The sequence below is a fragment of the Cibotium barometz genome, chromosome 43 (genome assembly GCF_041138505.1).
Source record: "Cibotium barometz isolate CiBa-2024 chromosome 43, ASM4113850v1, whole genome shotgun sequence".
Lineage (NCBI taxonomy): Eukaryota > Viridiplantae > Streptophyta > Polypodiopsida > Cyatheales > Cibotiaceae > Cibotium > Cibotium barometz.
Window position 1 is genome coordinate 6,764,881 of NC_141088.1, and position 14,560 is coordinate 6,779,440.

The following is a 14,560-nucleotide window of genomic DNA, read 5'->3' on the forward strand; positions in this document are numbered from 1 at the left end:
AACTGTGGTATATCCATAGGGATATCTTCTGCCATGTCTGGCTGTCCATTTGGACCATTTTCAGCACCATTTAAGGGCTGGTTTTCCTGCTGTAATGGCTGATTTACAGCCCTTTGCTGTTGTCCATGATGTCCATCATCATCAAAGATGACTCTGCCAGGCTCCTGTTGCTTTGCAGGCTCCTTATACATGCATGTTTCATCAAAAATGACATCATTGCTGCGTATGATCTTTCTATTCATGGGATCCCAAAGTCTATACCCCATTTCACCTCTGTCACCATATCCTAGGAATATGCATTTGTGAGACTTAGGATCAAGTTTGGTGCGCATTTCCCTGCGTATGTGCACGTACGCAACGCAACCAAACACTCTCAAGTGCTTGTATGACGGAGGCTTCCCTGTCCATACTTCTTCTGGCACTTTCCCACCAAGCCTCGTGTTAGGTGACCTGTTTATAAGGTGAACGGCTGTCATAACAGCTTCAGCCCAAAAACCATGAGGTAATGCAGCATGTGACAACATAGAACGGACCTTCTCCTGAATGGTCCTGTTCATCCTCTCTGCTGTCCCGTTTTGTGGAGGATCATAAGGAGTAGAGAGCTCCCTCTTGATGCCTTTAGCATCACAAAAGTCCTGAAACTGTTTGGACATGTACTCTCCACCATTGTCGGAACGCAAAGCCTTCAGTGTTTTGCCAGTTTGATTCTCAACAAGAGCAACAAACTTCTCAAACACTGAGAATGTATCACTCTTCAAACGAAGAGGATAGACCCACACCTTACGTGTGGCATCATCAATAAAAGACACAAAATATTTTGCCCCTCCCAAAGAAAGCTGAGGCATCTCACATACATCTGTATGCACAAGCTCTAACTGAGCATCTTTCTGTCCAAGAGCTTTCTTGTGGGGGCACTGTAGTTGCCTACCATATATACAATGCTCACAAAACTGAAAACTTGAAAACTTTAGAGAAGGCAAGTAACCCAAACGAGACAATTGCTCCATTCCCTTGACACTCATGTGTCCCAACCGGCTATGCCACATAGAAATTTCCGGCAGCTCGGTTGCATTTACATTAGCATGGTGACAAACACCTGCATGCATGAAATAAAGAGTGTCCACCTTAGAGCCTCTGGCAACAACCAGTGAGCCCTTACTAATCTTCCACTTTCCACTACCAAATGTGGTAACATAATCAGCATCATCAAGCTGTCCAGTAGAAAGCAGATTCTTCTTGATCTCAGGAACATGCCTGACATCATGGAGCATAAGCTGTGAGCCATCTGAAAATACAAGCCTCACATCACCTCTGCCAAGAATTTTGCATGCATGGTTATCACCCAAATAAACCACTCCTTCATTGCCAGCAGTGTACCTGACAAACAAGTCTCTGCAACCTGTGACATGAAAGGAGGCACCTGAATCAATGATCCATGAGTGCATACCATGACCACCTGTAAGAAGTGAATGGGCATCAAGTGAAGACGTAAAGAGGACCTCATCCTCACTGCCACCTGCATGTGACACATTGATTTCTTCAATCTTGACTCCACTTTTGCCCTTCGGCTTTACATCTTTGGCTTCATCCTTGTCTTTGTCTTTGCCTTTTCCCTTTTCTTTCTGATCATTTTTCCATTTGTAGCATTGTTTTTTGATGTGTCCCTTCTTGCCACAATAATGGCATTCCAAATCCTTTTTGGAGCGAGACTTGCTCCTTCCCCTTTCTTGGCTTTTCCCCCTTTGCTGGGATCTCCCACGTGCATTCATTGCATTGGACTTTCCAACAGAGTTGTTCTTCCTGTTCATCTCTTCTTGAAGAAGAGCACCCTCAACATCTGCATATGACAGCATAGCATGCGAATTGCTAGTGGCTGTCCTGAATGTGTCCCAACTCTCTGGCAAAGTGCATAACAAAAAAGTGGCTTTGAACTCATCGTCCATTGCCAACTTTTGATTAATGACCTGGCTGACAATACCATTAAACTCATTTAGATGGGCTGTCATAGAAGCCCCTTCCTTCATCTGAAGGCCTATGAGTTTCTTCAACCAATACACTTTGCTTGAGGCACTTTGTTGGGCATACAAGTCCTGCAATCTCTGCCACATTCCCCAAGCTGTCTTCTCTTCACGAATGCTGAAAAGTAATGAGTCTGACACAGACAACATGATAGTAGATCTTGCCAGCTCATCCATATCTTCCCACTCTTCAGCAGTAAGAGAAGCGGGCATTACACCCCTTTCTTTGATAGGCTTGTGCTGCTTTTTCTGGAGCAACACATTGTAGCACTGGGTTTGCCAAATATCATAGTTCTGCGAGCCTTCAAGCTTCTTGATGTGAAGCAATGAAGAGCTCTCGCCTGTGGTTGCCATAGCAAAATGCAACCTTTAATGCCTGACTCCCTGCAAATGTGCAAACACTGCACCCAAGATGTGCAAACACTGCACCCAAAGCACACAAAGTGCTCACAAATGTTCTCCCAAGCTTTATCTCCCACTGCGGAAGCAAGAATGCAACTTTTCTCCCACTTTTTGTGATGAAAACACCAAAATCTGGTTGCTGCAGATTTTGGACAGCACCTTAAATGTGCTCTTTTGCCTCTCCAAAGTACTGTACAGCAGTACCAAGTGCTCACCAATGATGTACCAAACCTGTACCGGCAATTTCAGCAGCTGAATTTGAACCTTTTGATCACTCAAAACAGTGTACAGCCATGCCAAAACATGCACAAAGCTGTGCCAAATCTGTACCAGCAGGTACAATAGCAATAAATGCTCTCCTGGCTGTCCAAATGAGTAAAAATCAGACTTTTACAGTCTCGAACACTGCATAAAACAGTCCCGAACAGAAATTGGGCAAAAGCCCCTTGACTGCAAGCTGATTTTTGAGGATTCAAGGCATAAATGTCTTGCCTGCTGCTTTGCCGAAAAGCCCTTTGATTTAAGATCAATTTCTGATCATACATGGTACATTGACGCACATGAAGGCATCCAGAGTGTTCACAATGCTTCCCCCTGGCCACATATACATCAAATACATGAAAGCCCCTTGATTCACAGGCACATTGAGTGCTTCACAGGCATCAACACATTATCCACAGCATCAAATGGTATTGCCTGCATGCAAATCGATCCAATCGGCACAAAAGCCCCTTGATTTGCACTGCAGTTTGTTGCAATTTTGCTTAAATGTGCGATTTCTCACATCATACAGCATGTATGAATGCTTAATTGCACAATTACATCAAAAGCCCCAAATTTCAACATCCAATTTCCTGCAAATTAATCCTGATTGTGACCAATGTCACCCGATTTTGCGAATTTTGCTCAAAATTGAGCAATTGGGTACCTGTATCCTGCTCAATTAATTGAATTGATAAAAAATTCCCAAAATTGAAGCAAAATACCTCTGATTTTTTTGATTTTCGGGCTGAATTTGAAAAAGGGCAATTGATGCTGTTGCAGTTGCAAGATTTGTTGATTGTTGATGCTTCCTGTGTGTGTTGATTTCTGATCCTTGCAGGTGAAAAGGGGGGGCACTGTTCTGTTGCTGCTGCACCACGAGTCTCTTCCAAAAAAAAAGAAGTCGGGCTGCCTCTTTCCTGCTGTACTGGCTGTGCTGACACGTGTTTGTATGACAGAAGGCGCTTGGCTGGTTACGCACGACCTGGGCAGATACGGGATGCTCTGGCTGATTGCGTACGTGCTGATTTGCTGTCCCGTAGGGCTCCTGTGCAGCCCGTGTGGCTGCTGCTGCTGCTGCTGCTGGGCAGCCCCTGCGCTGCCTAGTTGGGCAGCGTGGCTGCCTACTGGCAGCGTGGCAGCCCACGTGGCTGCCTAATGGCAGCGTGGCAGTCCACGTGGCTGCCTTATGGGCTGCAGGCGACGTGAACAGGGCAAGGCGACCAGCATAAACGACCAGTTATTGGTGACCAGCAAAACGACCAGCAGCTGTGCATACACAGGCGACCAGCAAAACGACCAGCTCTATGGAGGGCTCACAGAAATCAGCAATTGAATGACGGAGCAGCTCACAAATCAGATTAGGGCAAGCAAAACAGGTGCAGTAGAATATGAGCATGGTGCAGCCATCATGAAGGTGCAAGAGGGAGGGAACCTATGCTCTGATACCAGTTGATGGGAGAAGGAACCTGAATTAGGGTTTAGAGTTCATTCATGGGAGACATACACAGAGAAGCAAGGGAGAGAGAGAGAGAGTTGTGGGGATAAGTCAACTCATGAAAAGCATGAGTGTGTGACTCCCCTATCACACATGTATATAGCACTAGTACACATAGTGCACTTAGTACATTAAAAGTACTAAGTGTACTATGTACTATAACTTATGGGCTTGTACACACTATAAGGGTGGGCATAACGCCTTTACCCCAACATACAGGCTCATGTCATAAGGCTCTCTTGCATCATACATGCTCAATTTGAGCCGGGGTTCTACAGGTGTAGAAATAGGCTTACAGTCCTCGAAGCCAAACTTACGCAGGAGATTCTGTATGTATTTGGATTGAAGGATAAAAATGCCTTCATCCATCTCCACAAATTGTATGCCCAAGTAATAGTGCAATAAACCCAAATTTGACATTTTAAATGAGGTCTTTAATGTAGCTTTGAAAGCTGAAATTGCATCCTCATTACTTCAAGTCAAAAGCATGTCATCCACGTAGAGTATGAGCATAATCAAAATAACATGATTCTCTTTGACATAGGGTGCTCTCAGTGGGACTATTGTTGAATCCTTGGTTGGTCAAGTATGCATGAATTTTCTCATACCAAGCTCTTGGAGCTTGTTTGAGACCATAAAGTGCTTTGCAGAGCTTGACTTACATAAACTTCTTCTTGCAAGTCCCCATTAAGAAAAGCTGTTTTTATATCCAATTGATGCACTTTCCATCCATGATGGGTAGCCAATGCAACAACATATCTAATAATCGTAAGCCGAGAAGGAGGTGCAAAAGTCTCATCATAGTCTATGCCTTTTTGTTGGGCATAACCTTTGGCCACAAGACGGGCCTTGTACCTGTCAATAGTACCATCAAATTTTCGTTTGACTGTGTACACCCATTTTGTGCCAATGGGTTTCTTGCCTGGAGGCAAGTCAACCAAAGCCCAAGCATTGTTCTTATGGATAGCATCCATCTCTGATTGCATGGCTTCCATCTAATGCTCATTCTCTTGAGCCTCTTTAAATGAATATGGCTCATTCATCACAAATAGTACTCATGCATAATACATTTGCCTGTTCTTGAGCACTTCTAGAGCCAGCCCGTGTCCTCCTAGGTAGAGGAACTGAAATTTCGCTCTCTTGCAAAGTACGAACCAGCCAACGAGGCATTGTTTCTTGCATGGCTGTCCGCTCTTCCTGAACAGCTTCTTGTACAACATGAGGAGTAATAGGCTGATTTGGGGGCTGGTTTTCAATACCCATAGGCTGTCCGATGTGACTTTCTTGAAACATGTATAGCACGCTGCACACATAATTGACTCCATCCAGAATTTGTGAGGCAGATTTTTGCCCTTAACTATACATCTTGCCATCTCCATCAATGACCCGTTCTTCCTTTTTGCTACACCATTTTGTGTAAGGCAACGTACATTGATGCTTTATGTCTCTTTCTGCCAAATATGCCTTAAATGCATTTGACATGTATTTAACACCCCCCCCCCCCCCCTCTCTGCCCCCCCCATGGATTTGAACGGAGGGTTGTACTTTGCAACCTATCTCATTTTCAGCTTTAGCAACAAAATGCTGAAAACACATGAAGACTTTAGACTTTGCTCTCAAAGGGTAAATCCAAGTAAATCTCAAATAGTCATCAATGAATGTTACAAAGTATAGATGCTTCCTAAATGATGGTGGACCACACACATCACTGTGTATGAGCTGTGATTTCCGGACAGCCCTTACAGATCCATCCTTGGGGAAGGCATTTCTATGCATCTTGCCCCTTCACATACATGTTTAAGTGGCAGCTCAACATGTGGCATACTTTGCATCATTTTATGCCTCTGGTGAACATCAAACTCGCAAAATTTACACGCCCAAACCTGGCATGCCATAACTCTGCCTCTTGCATGTAAGTGGTTGCCAAGCATGCATCCTATCCATTCTTCTCATATGTGTCCAAATGATACAAGCCTTGGTACAATGTGCCAGAAGTGACTATAGCATAGTCTTCCTCTCTATTTTTCACTGTGCATCTGCCATCGTCAAAGTTCACAGCATAGCCGCTTTGAGCAAAAGAGGAGACTGACAACAAATTCTTCTTGATTCCAGGCACATACAACACATCTGAAATGCATAGGTCTGAACCATGTGCAACTGTGAGCATAATCTCACCAATGTCTTGTACTTGACATGAAGAATTGTTTGCACATGTGACCTTCTTCCCTTTTTGGGCAGCCATGAATGACATGAACAAATCCTTATTTGATATAATGTGTCTAGAAGCCCCACTGTCAAAGTACCAAATGACTTGTTTCTCATTCACATTGAGAGACAAGTGCTCTTGTGATGCATCATAACTACATACCAAGAATGCCCAATCATCCTGCACAAAGTGAGCTGAATCCTTAGCCTTTGTTGGCAGTCATATTGGAAGAGCCCACTGACAAACCTGATTCCTTTTTCTTCTCTTTAGCGTGTCTCTTCTTGCACTCACTAATGTAGTGCCCTGGTTTCTTGCAGTAGTGACACTTGCCCTTCTTCTTGGGCTGATCTGCATCACTTTTGCCTTTGTTTGATGGCTATTCTTCTGGTTGTCCCTCAATGACAAGGTGAGAGAAGGGTGGAAGTTGAGGTACGACTCTGGCAATGAATTCAATGTCTTGGATACAAGTTCTTTTTTCGGTACGACTTCATCTATATTGAGCAATTGCTCTCTAAGATCCTGGATCTTAGTTAGATGATGAGCCATACTGTGATGTTCCTTAATGTCCAAGTTTTCAAGCTCTTCCTTCAAAAAGGCAACTCTGGCCTCATTCTTGGCCTAATACATGGTCTCCAAGACTTCCCATGCATGCTGTGACGTTTTACATGACCAAATGTGTGGGATAATTGATTTCTTCATTGATAAAGAGATCACTGCCATGGCCTGGGCATCACGTGTATCCCACCTTTTTTGCACCGGAGTGGCAACTATAAGCTGTGTAGTCTGCTGAGCACCTCGCCCTAGAGTGGCAGGTTCAATGTCTGTAGGACGAGGTTCATCCCCGCTCACATAATCCCCCAAGCTTTTAGCCACAAGCAGATTTTTGACCATAAAGCTCCAAAGTGAATAGTTGGTGCCATCCACAACTTATCCTCCTGAGTGAGTACACCAAATACATCAGTTGCATTTTGTGCCACAATTAGTGAATGCACAAATTGACAACCTACAAAATACTTCTCCTGAAAGAGCAAACACTTATGTAGGCAAATCCCAAAAGCACCAATGTGCTGTGCCATGCAACTAAGTTGATCCTGTGTAAATGAATTACCCCTGCAAATTGACTTTATACAACAAATATGTGCCAAAAACTTGTAAAGGGGCAGCAATGGTGCTCCTAAACAGAAAAGCCCCAAATTTCTATATGCAATTGGACTGTAATGTGCGCTAAGTGCACAGAAACCCAAAAATCCCCAAATTTTTGTGTATCATGCAGCTTCAATTTTGCAATTAAGCAGAAATTGTCAAAAAGTCCCAAATTTTACAAATTACCTATGCACATCAGGTATAAATGCTGTATATTCAGGTACAACAGGCACAATAGGTGCAGCAATAGGTACAACAGGTGCAGCAGTAGGTATTGTACGGACTGGTCCAAATCAGTTCAGAGTTGTACAGACAGATGCGGCAAAGCGAGGCGAACACATTTGTAGTCAGATCTGATTTTAGGGTTGGTTGTACAACTAAAAAATTAAGGTTTTATGAAAAAGCCTGCAAAATAAGAGAAAAAACCCTAAAACGGGCTGAAAATCCTGAATTGCCGAAACTCTAAAATGAGCAAATTCAGAAGCTTTGATACCAAATGCTGACCCTCTTGGATGCTAGGGTTAGGGTGTGGATAGCAATGAAGCACACACACACTCACCGGAAGTAACATGACTAGGATGAGGAGTGGGAGAAGTACTTGCACGTATATTAAGTGATGAGAAAATGAAGTACAAGTACAAGATATAAAGTGTAGTGTCCTTTCACGCTATATGTTCAGGGGGAAAAACCCAATGGGAAAAAGTGCTCGGTAAGCCCATGTTCACACATAGCACTACTAATCTGTAAGATGCTTTCAAAATCAACCAATCATATGGTCTCTTGGGGATATACATAAAGCATCTCCACCAAGCCTTGATTCATCACTCTGTTGCCTAACGGACTGAGGATAATCGGTAAAATTCACCTAACCATGCAACCTAAAATGCTGCCCAACAATTGTTGTGCCATCTCGGTTGTCTCCTACAGTCCCACCTAAAGAGTATCATGCCCTCTACTGGTTTGTGGCAATCCAACAATTCATGGGTATAATCTCCTATTTATCCTCGAAATCTTTGGAGGAATAACACTCCTCCATCCCTAAGATTAGGTCTACTATATCCTTGGCTATCTTGTTGGAGTAAAGTGCGCTAAAGGATCCTCTCCTATTCTCAGCTTCATCTGATACCTTGGCCTATCAATTTGGAACATCCTGTTCCAATAGAGGTACTGACAAATAATCACCCTAATAAAGGGTATGATCCCTGAGTCGTGGTCTAATCAAATGGAGCTTCCTGCCTGGACCTACTGACCTACACAATGTCGGTCTCACATAGCCCTGTCACGGAATCACAAAAGTCAGTCTTCTTCTCGGCAAAACTCAACTAGTTTGCCTTCCCAATTCTACTTAAGGCCTTTAACTTTTCATAATCCCTACTTCCGTACATCCCACCCCCACTTGCACCTAGGTTATTGCTTCACCTTGGACAATACAGCCTCATCGGGGGAATTCTACATGTTGCAGATCTTGGTGTCCCATACCATCACGATATACACCATATAAAACTTCCTTTAGACAGCAAGACTGAGTCGGGGTGAGCAATCCTTTCCCAATCCTTGTCTTGATGCGAGTATACCTCCCCTCATGTCATGGTCTCTGTACAGGTAGGGTGTGAAAGGAGCAGTTAGGCTAGAAGAGAAGGCAAATCCTATAACCATGTGAAAGTCTTTGACCTAGTGAGAAAGTTCACCAGTTGATCTCCCTTTGGATCTGCTCTATCTATGCTTTAAAGAAATCATCTCATGTCTTCTAACCATAGCAGGAGCATTTTAAGAGCCCAAAGGGTATTACAAAATTGGTACACTATTCCACAAGTACCAAGGTCAACCTTCTAAATTGGTACACTATTACAAGTACTCTACAACCTATTTCTAAAAATAATTTGTATGGGAAGCGATATATATAGCTAGTTGCCTTTGTCAATCTTGTGCTCCAAGAAGCACCCTTGTCCCTCTGAAGATTTACTGCTACCCACCCTGAGATATTCCGATACATCTAAGCTAGATGAATCCTTCCAATTAGTGTTAGCTAAAATGAAACAACACACTTTATAATTATCTTATTACAAAGTTTAACAATCCACTAAATCATGGATGGAACAACAAAATCACTTGTTGTGACCACTATCTAGGCAAAAGACAACCTATATAATAGTGACTGAGATACATGCCAAATACACATAATCATTCATGTGCATCCTCACTCGTAGCTTCCTTTATCTCGGTCAAATGGGCTTCCTTCGACTTTGACTTGCCCTTAGCTTGTGGGCATTTCATCCTCATGTGCCCTTGCTGACCGCACGTGAAGCACCGACCCTCTTTAATGTACTGGAGTGTCTGCTCCGCTTTCTTTGCCTTCTTTGAATTGGGGTTTCCCAAAGTCGGGGGTTGACTTTGGGTTTCTGCTAGAGGTCAGCTGTAAATCTTAGCTTTGAATCTGTTTTTTGCTCTATTTAGTCCAAACAATAGTTTTTTTTTCTATATGATGTTGTGAATTTGATGCTAGCAAGCTTACAACGGGATTACTCTTATTGCAGTTATGACATACATGCCTCAAGATTTTCGTGGATCCCTTATCAAACAACAGCGAGAACGTTCTGAAAAAAAGCGGCTGTCAGAACTCGATTCTTTGTTGAACAGTGGAGGAAGCATTCATGACAAGTATGTTCTTCTATGGAAGCAACAAATGGACAGGTAGGTGCATGGGCTAAAACCATATTTTGGTTTAAAAAGAATTATGAGCATTTTCTGATTCTACTTGAGAGCAATGTTGTAGGAGGAGACAACTTGCACAACTTGGCTCTGCTACCGGGGTGTATAAAACTATTGTCAAGTACTTAGTAGGAGTCCCACAGGTATACTTTGGAAAAAGAAAAAACTGGAAGAGACACCTTTGCTGCATTTTGACCGACCATTTGATGTTTTGCAGGTTTTACTTGATTTTGTTAGGCAGATTAATGATCACCATGGGTAAAGTCTTGTTGTCCTTCACAAAAATACTTCAGTTTATGAAGCTGAGAATTTGCATCATGAACATGGGAATTTTGACTTTTTATTGGACAGGCCGATGGAGGAGCAACGCGAACGCTATGGACCCCCCCTACATCAGTTGACAAGTCTTTCTGTTTCGATCAGAATATTTCTAGTGCTTTGGTGGAAAATGTTTGACGATCATTTATCGTAAGTCATAATTAGCTTTTTATACACTGACTTTGAATTGTAATGACAAACTCGCTTTGTTTTGCATGTGTAAAAGAATACGAGCTCCTGATTGAACATGATATAACAAAAAAAACTTTGCTGCTACCCCAAGGCATATAGCAGCTTCATCTTGGATGCAAAGAGTGGATGGTCTTATGCTTACACAGATCAACTATGCCTGTCCATGTTTTAGGAAAATTTTAGTGGCTTCTTTGACATGTGGTTTTAACCTCAATTCAAACCTTGATCCCCCTTGTGGTGAAAATCTTTTGCGATTTGGAATAACCAGCTCAAAAGTGGGCCATGGTATTGTTTTATACACACAGTGTACCTGTGCAAGAGGATTCTTAGTGCTCCTTGTCAGTGGTGCTGTCCACACACAACTTCTTATTTAGGATATATGTCCTCACCTGATGAGTATTGGGGGTTTAGGAGAACAAACCATTTGTCAAAATGGCTCCAAAGACTGCTTGTCTGCTGCCACTGTTCCAGGCTGGTTTCCATGAATTCTTCGTGGAAAAGGCAGTGGAATCTCTCCCGTATTTGGTAGTAATCTTGATAGCTAAACATATAAGGAGCCACATCCTCTACTGCTCTTGTGGTGCATACTCTGCATATCCTCTCCTCGTGTGGGATATTGGCTGTGCGGGAGGATACCCTCAGCTGGCCAATTGCAATACGCATAGCATGTGACTTGTGTATTTGTATGTATTTGGGGATCTCCATGAATCCATCCTCTGAGAGTCTCAAGAAGTGATCTCTATGGAACTCACATGTAAGTGACGGTTTGAAAGAGGGCATTTATAACCAACGGGGCCTCCCTTATAATGTCATGTGGTACAGCTGGTTTACTCTTGATCATGTATGACGACATCATCACATGTAGACTTTCTACACTCCTCCACTCATCCTTCCCTAGGCTTGGCCCCCGAGAAGGCTGCACCATACATAGCTGCCAGCTGTGCTAAAGTGTAAAAGAGCCAACACATAGTACAAGGCTCTTGGAAATGTGCATGGAAACACTCTCTCCAGACAAGCTAGAGAGGCATGCCCCCTTGCTAGTCGGTGGTTTGTGGCAGCTGTGGTCATGCACAAGTGGGGACTTGTGAAAATGATTCAACCTATATGTACTTTTGCACAATCTCCACTGGGGCCTCTGTCTAGAACAATAAGCGTGAGGTGAACTGAAAAGGAAAAGAAAAAACACCAATGTGTTTATATGTACATCCAGATAGGAGCTGATTATTTTATGATCCCCCCTCAGCGAGTACCAATCTCAGGGTAGAAAGAGGGCCAGGTCTTTGTGATAGCAGCATGTCATGTCGGTGGAGAACCTCCCGGATCTGTCTCTATGTGCGGTGAGGGGTTTGGATGCTCTGGGTTGGGGCTGTCTCGCTCGTAGAATGGATCGGACTCTCTTGCTAATAACTCCTCTAGGGTGCGAAGCCAAAGGGTGGGTATGGGTGGTGGGCTGTGAAGTCGGACGAGATGCACTGCTATGGCTGGTGGACTCTGATGTGGATGCGTGTATCACAATGAAACATGTGTTGGCTTATGTCTCTCTGGGAGGTGTCAGTTGGGGCTGGGCCTTTCTGTCAACATGCTGCCTCAACACTACATCCCTGTGTCATCCCAGCTCCATCAAGTACATGGCCATGCATCTCTTATCCTCATACTGTATCACCCGTGCAAGTGGCCTGAATCCCTCTCGGAAAAGGCAGTGGAATCTCCCCCATGTCTCGTAGTAAGTTGGACAACTAAATATATAATGGATCTCATCCTCTACCACACCTCCTAAGGGATATTCTCGGCTCAACCAATCTCTACTCTGAGGTGGGGGGAGGATACCCTGAGCTAGCCAATGGCAATACGCATAGCATGTGACATGTGTATTCGTATGTATCCCTGGATCTCCATGAAGAGAGTCTCAATTGGGGAGTCTCAATCGGAGAGTCTCAAGAAGTGATCTCTATAGAACTCATACTTAATACCTGTTGGGGTAAAGGCATTATGCCCACCCTTGTAGTGTGTACAAGCCCATAAGGTTTTATAGTACATAGTACACTTAGTACTTTTAATGTACTAAGTGCACTATGTGTACTTGAGCAAATATACATGTGACACACTCACACTTGATGAGTTGACTTATCCCCACATATGTCTCTCTCTCTCTCTCTCTCCCTTCTTCTCTGTGTATGTCTCCCACATGAAACCTAACCCTAACTGTGTTTCAGCTGAGCTTTCTCAGCTCCTTCAACTGGTATCAGAGCCTGTGTGCCACAATTGGAGCAGCTGACAAGTGGGTGGGCTACCAAGGGCAGCGCTGTTCATAGGCGCTACAGGTGCTCACGGGCTTCCCTCTTGGCTGCCAATTGCAGCGCTACACGAGGTGGTCACGCTGACCAGAAGTGAAGAAGCAGGAGCGACTGCAGCGACTCGCGCTGAGTGGGTTCCGCTTTGTGCGGATGCTGGTCGCCTGTGCGCAAAACATTGAGCCGTAGTCGCCTACGAGCGAGCCGTCGAACAGCTGGGCTAGCACAACCCGCCACCACTAGTAGGCGAAGGAGGCGGCAACAAACACGGCCTGGTCACAAGGCGTAGCAACGCACACCACGCCTGCCCAAGCGCAGGGTGCCAGCAAACACGTAAAAGAACCCCTTCAACTGGCGCCGGCGTGACTTCGACGACTCCGTGTGCGACCTCATCGCAGAGGACTGCATCTACGAAGACCTTGTCGTGCGCAAAGGGTGAAGCGCTTGAAAGTGCGCAGCATTGAAGAGCCACGCACGCAACCCCCTTCGAAGGTCCTGCACTTGCGCAACCTGCCGTGGGAGTGCAGCGAGGAAAAGCTCATCGAGATCTGCAAGCCCTTCGGTAAAGTGGTCAACCCCAAGTGCAACGTTGGCACCAACCGCAACCAGCCCGACGTCACGTGCACGAATACAACTGCCCTCTCAATACCTGCACAGAAACAGCATCATCAGTACACGAAGCAACAAATTTGACGCCCCCTCCCTTTTCTGCAACAGAAATCAGAAAATTGCCTGAGGTATTTGCTTCAATTTTGGAATTTGCATGTCCAATCATCAATTGAGCAGGTACAATCATCAATTGAGCAGGTACAGGTCCAAATTGCTCAGATTTTGAGCAAAATTGGCAACAATTCGGTGACATTGGTCACATTCCGCGTCAATTTGCAGGAAATTGGATGTCAAAATTTGGGGCTTTTGATGTAATTGTGCCATTGGGCATTCATACATGCTGTATGATGTGAGCAATCTCACATTTGGGCCAAAATTGCAAGAAATTGGAGTGCAAATCAAAGGGCTTTTGTGCCGATTGGGTTGATTTGCATGCAGGCACTGGCATTTGATGCTTTGGGCAATGTGTTGATGCCTGTCAAGCACTATGTGCCTGTAAATCAAGGGGCTTCTATGTATTAGATGTATATGTGGCCAGGGGGAAGCATTGTGAAGACTCTGGATGCCTTCATGTGCGTCAATGTACCATGTATGATCAGAAATTGATCTTAAATCAAGGGGCTTTTCAAGATTTTATGCTTGTTGAGCTTGGCAAAGCAGCAGGGAAGACTTTTATGCCTTGAACCCTCAGAAATCCCCTTGCAGTCAAGGGGCTTTTGCTCAATTTCAGTCCGGGACTGTTGTATGCAGTGGTGAGGACTGTCAAGGTCTGATTTTAACTCATTTGGACAGCCAGGAGAGCATTTATTGCTTCTGTACTTGCTGATACAGATTTGGTACAACTTTGTACAAGTTTTGGCATGGCTGTACATTGATTTGAGTGAGGAAAAGGTTCATTCTCAGCTTCTGTACT

At 44.2% G+C, this 14,560-nt stretch overlaps 1 protein-coding gene across 6 annotated transcripts in view; it reads left to right on the forward strand.

Annotated features, from left to right (window-relative positions):
- Positions 1-14,560, forward strand: part of LOC147613476 (retinal-binding protein) — a 196,775-nt gene that overhangs the window by 45,671 nt on the left and 136,544 nt on the right. For all 6 annotated transcript variants that reach the window (XM_086781412.1, XM_086781411.1, XM_086781413.1 and 3 more), the window contains exons 4-7: positions 10,063-10,219; positions 10,302-10,380; positions 10,455-10,495; positions 10,589-10,705. In XM_086781412.1, the coding sequence (XP_086637538.1) occupies positions 10,063-10,219; positions 10,302-10,380; positions 10,455-10,495; positions 10,589-10,705 (394 nt within the window). The remainder of the gene's footprint in view (positions 1-10,062; positions 10,220-10,301; positions 10,381-10,454; positions 10,496-10,588; positions 10,706-14,560) is intronic.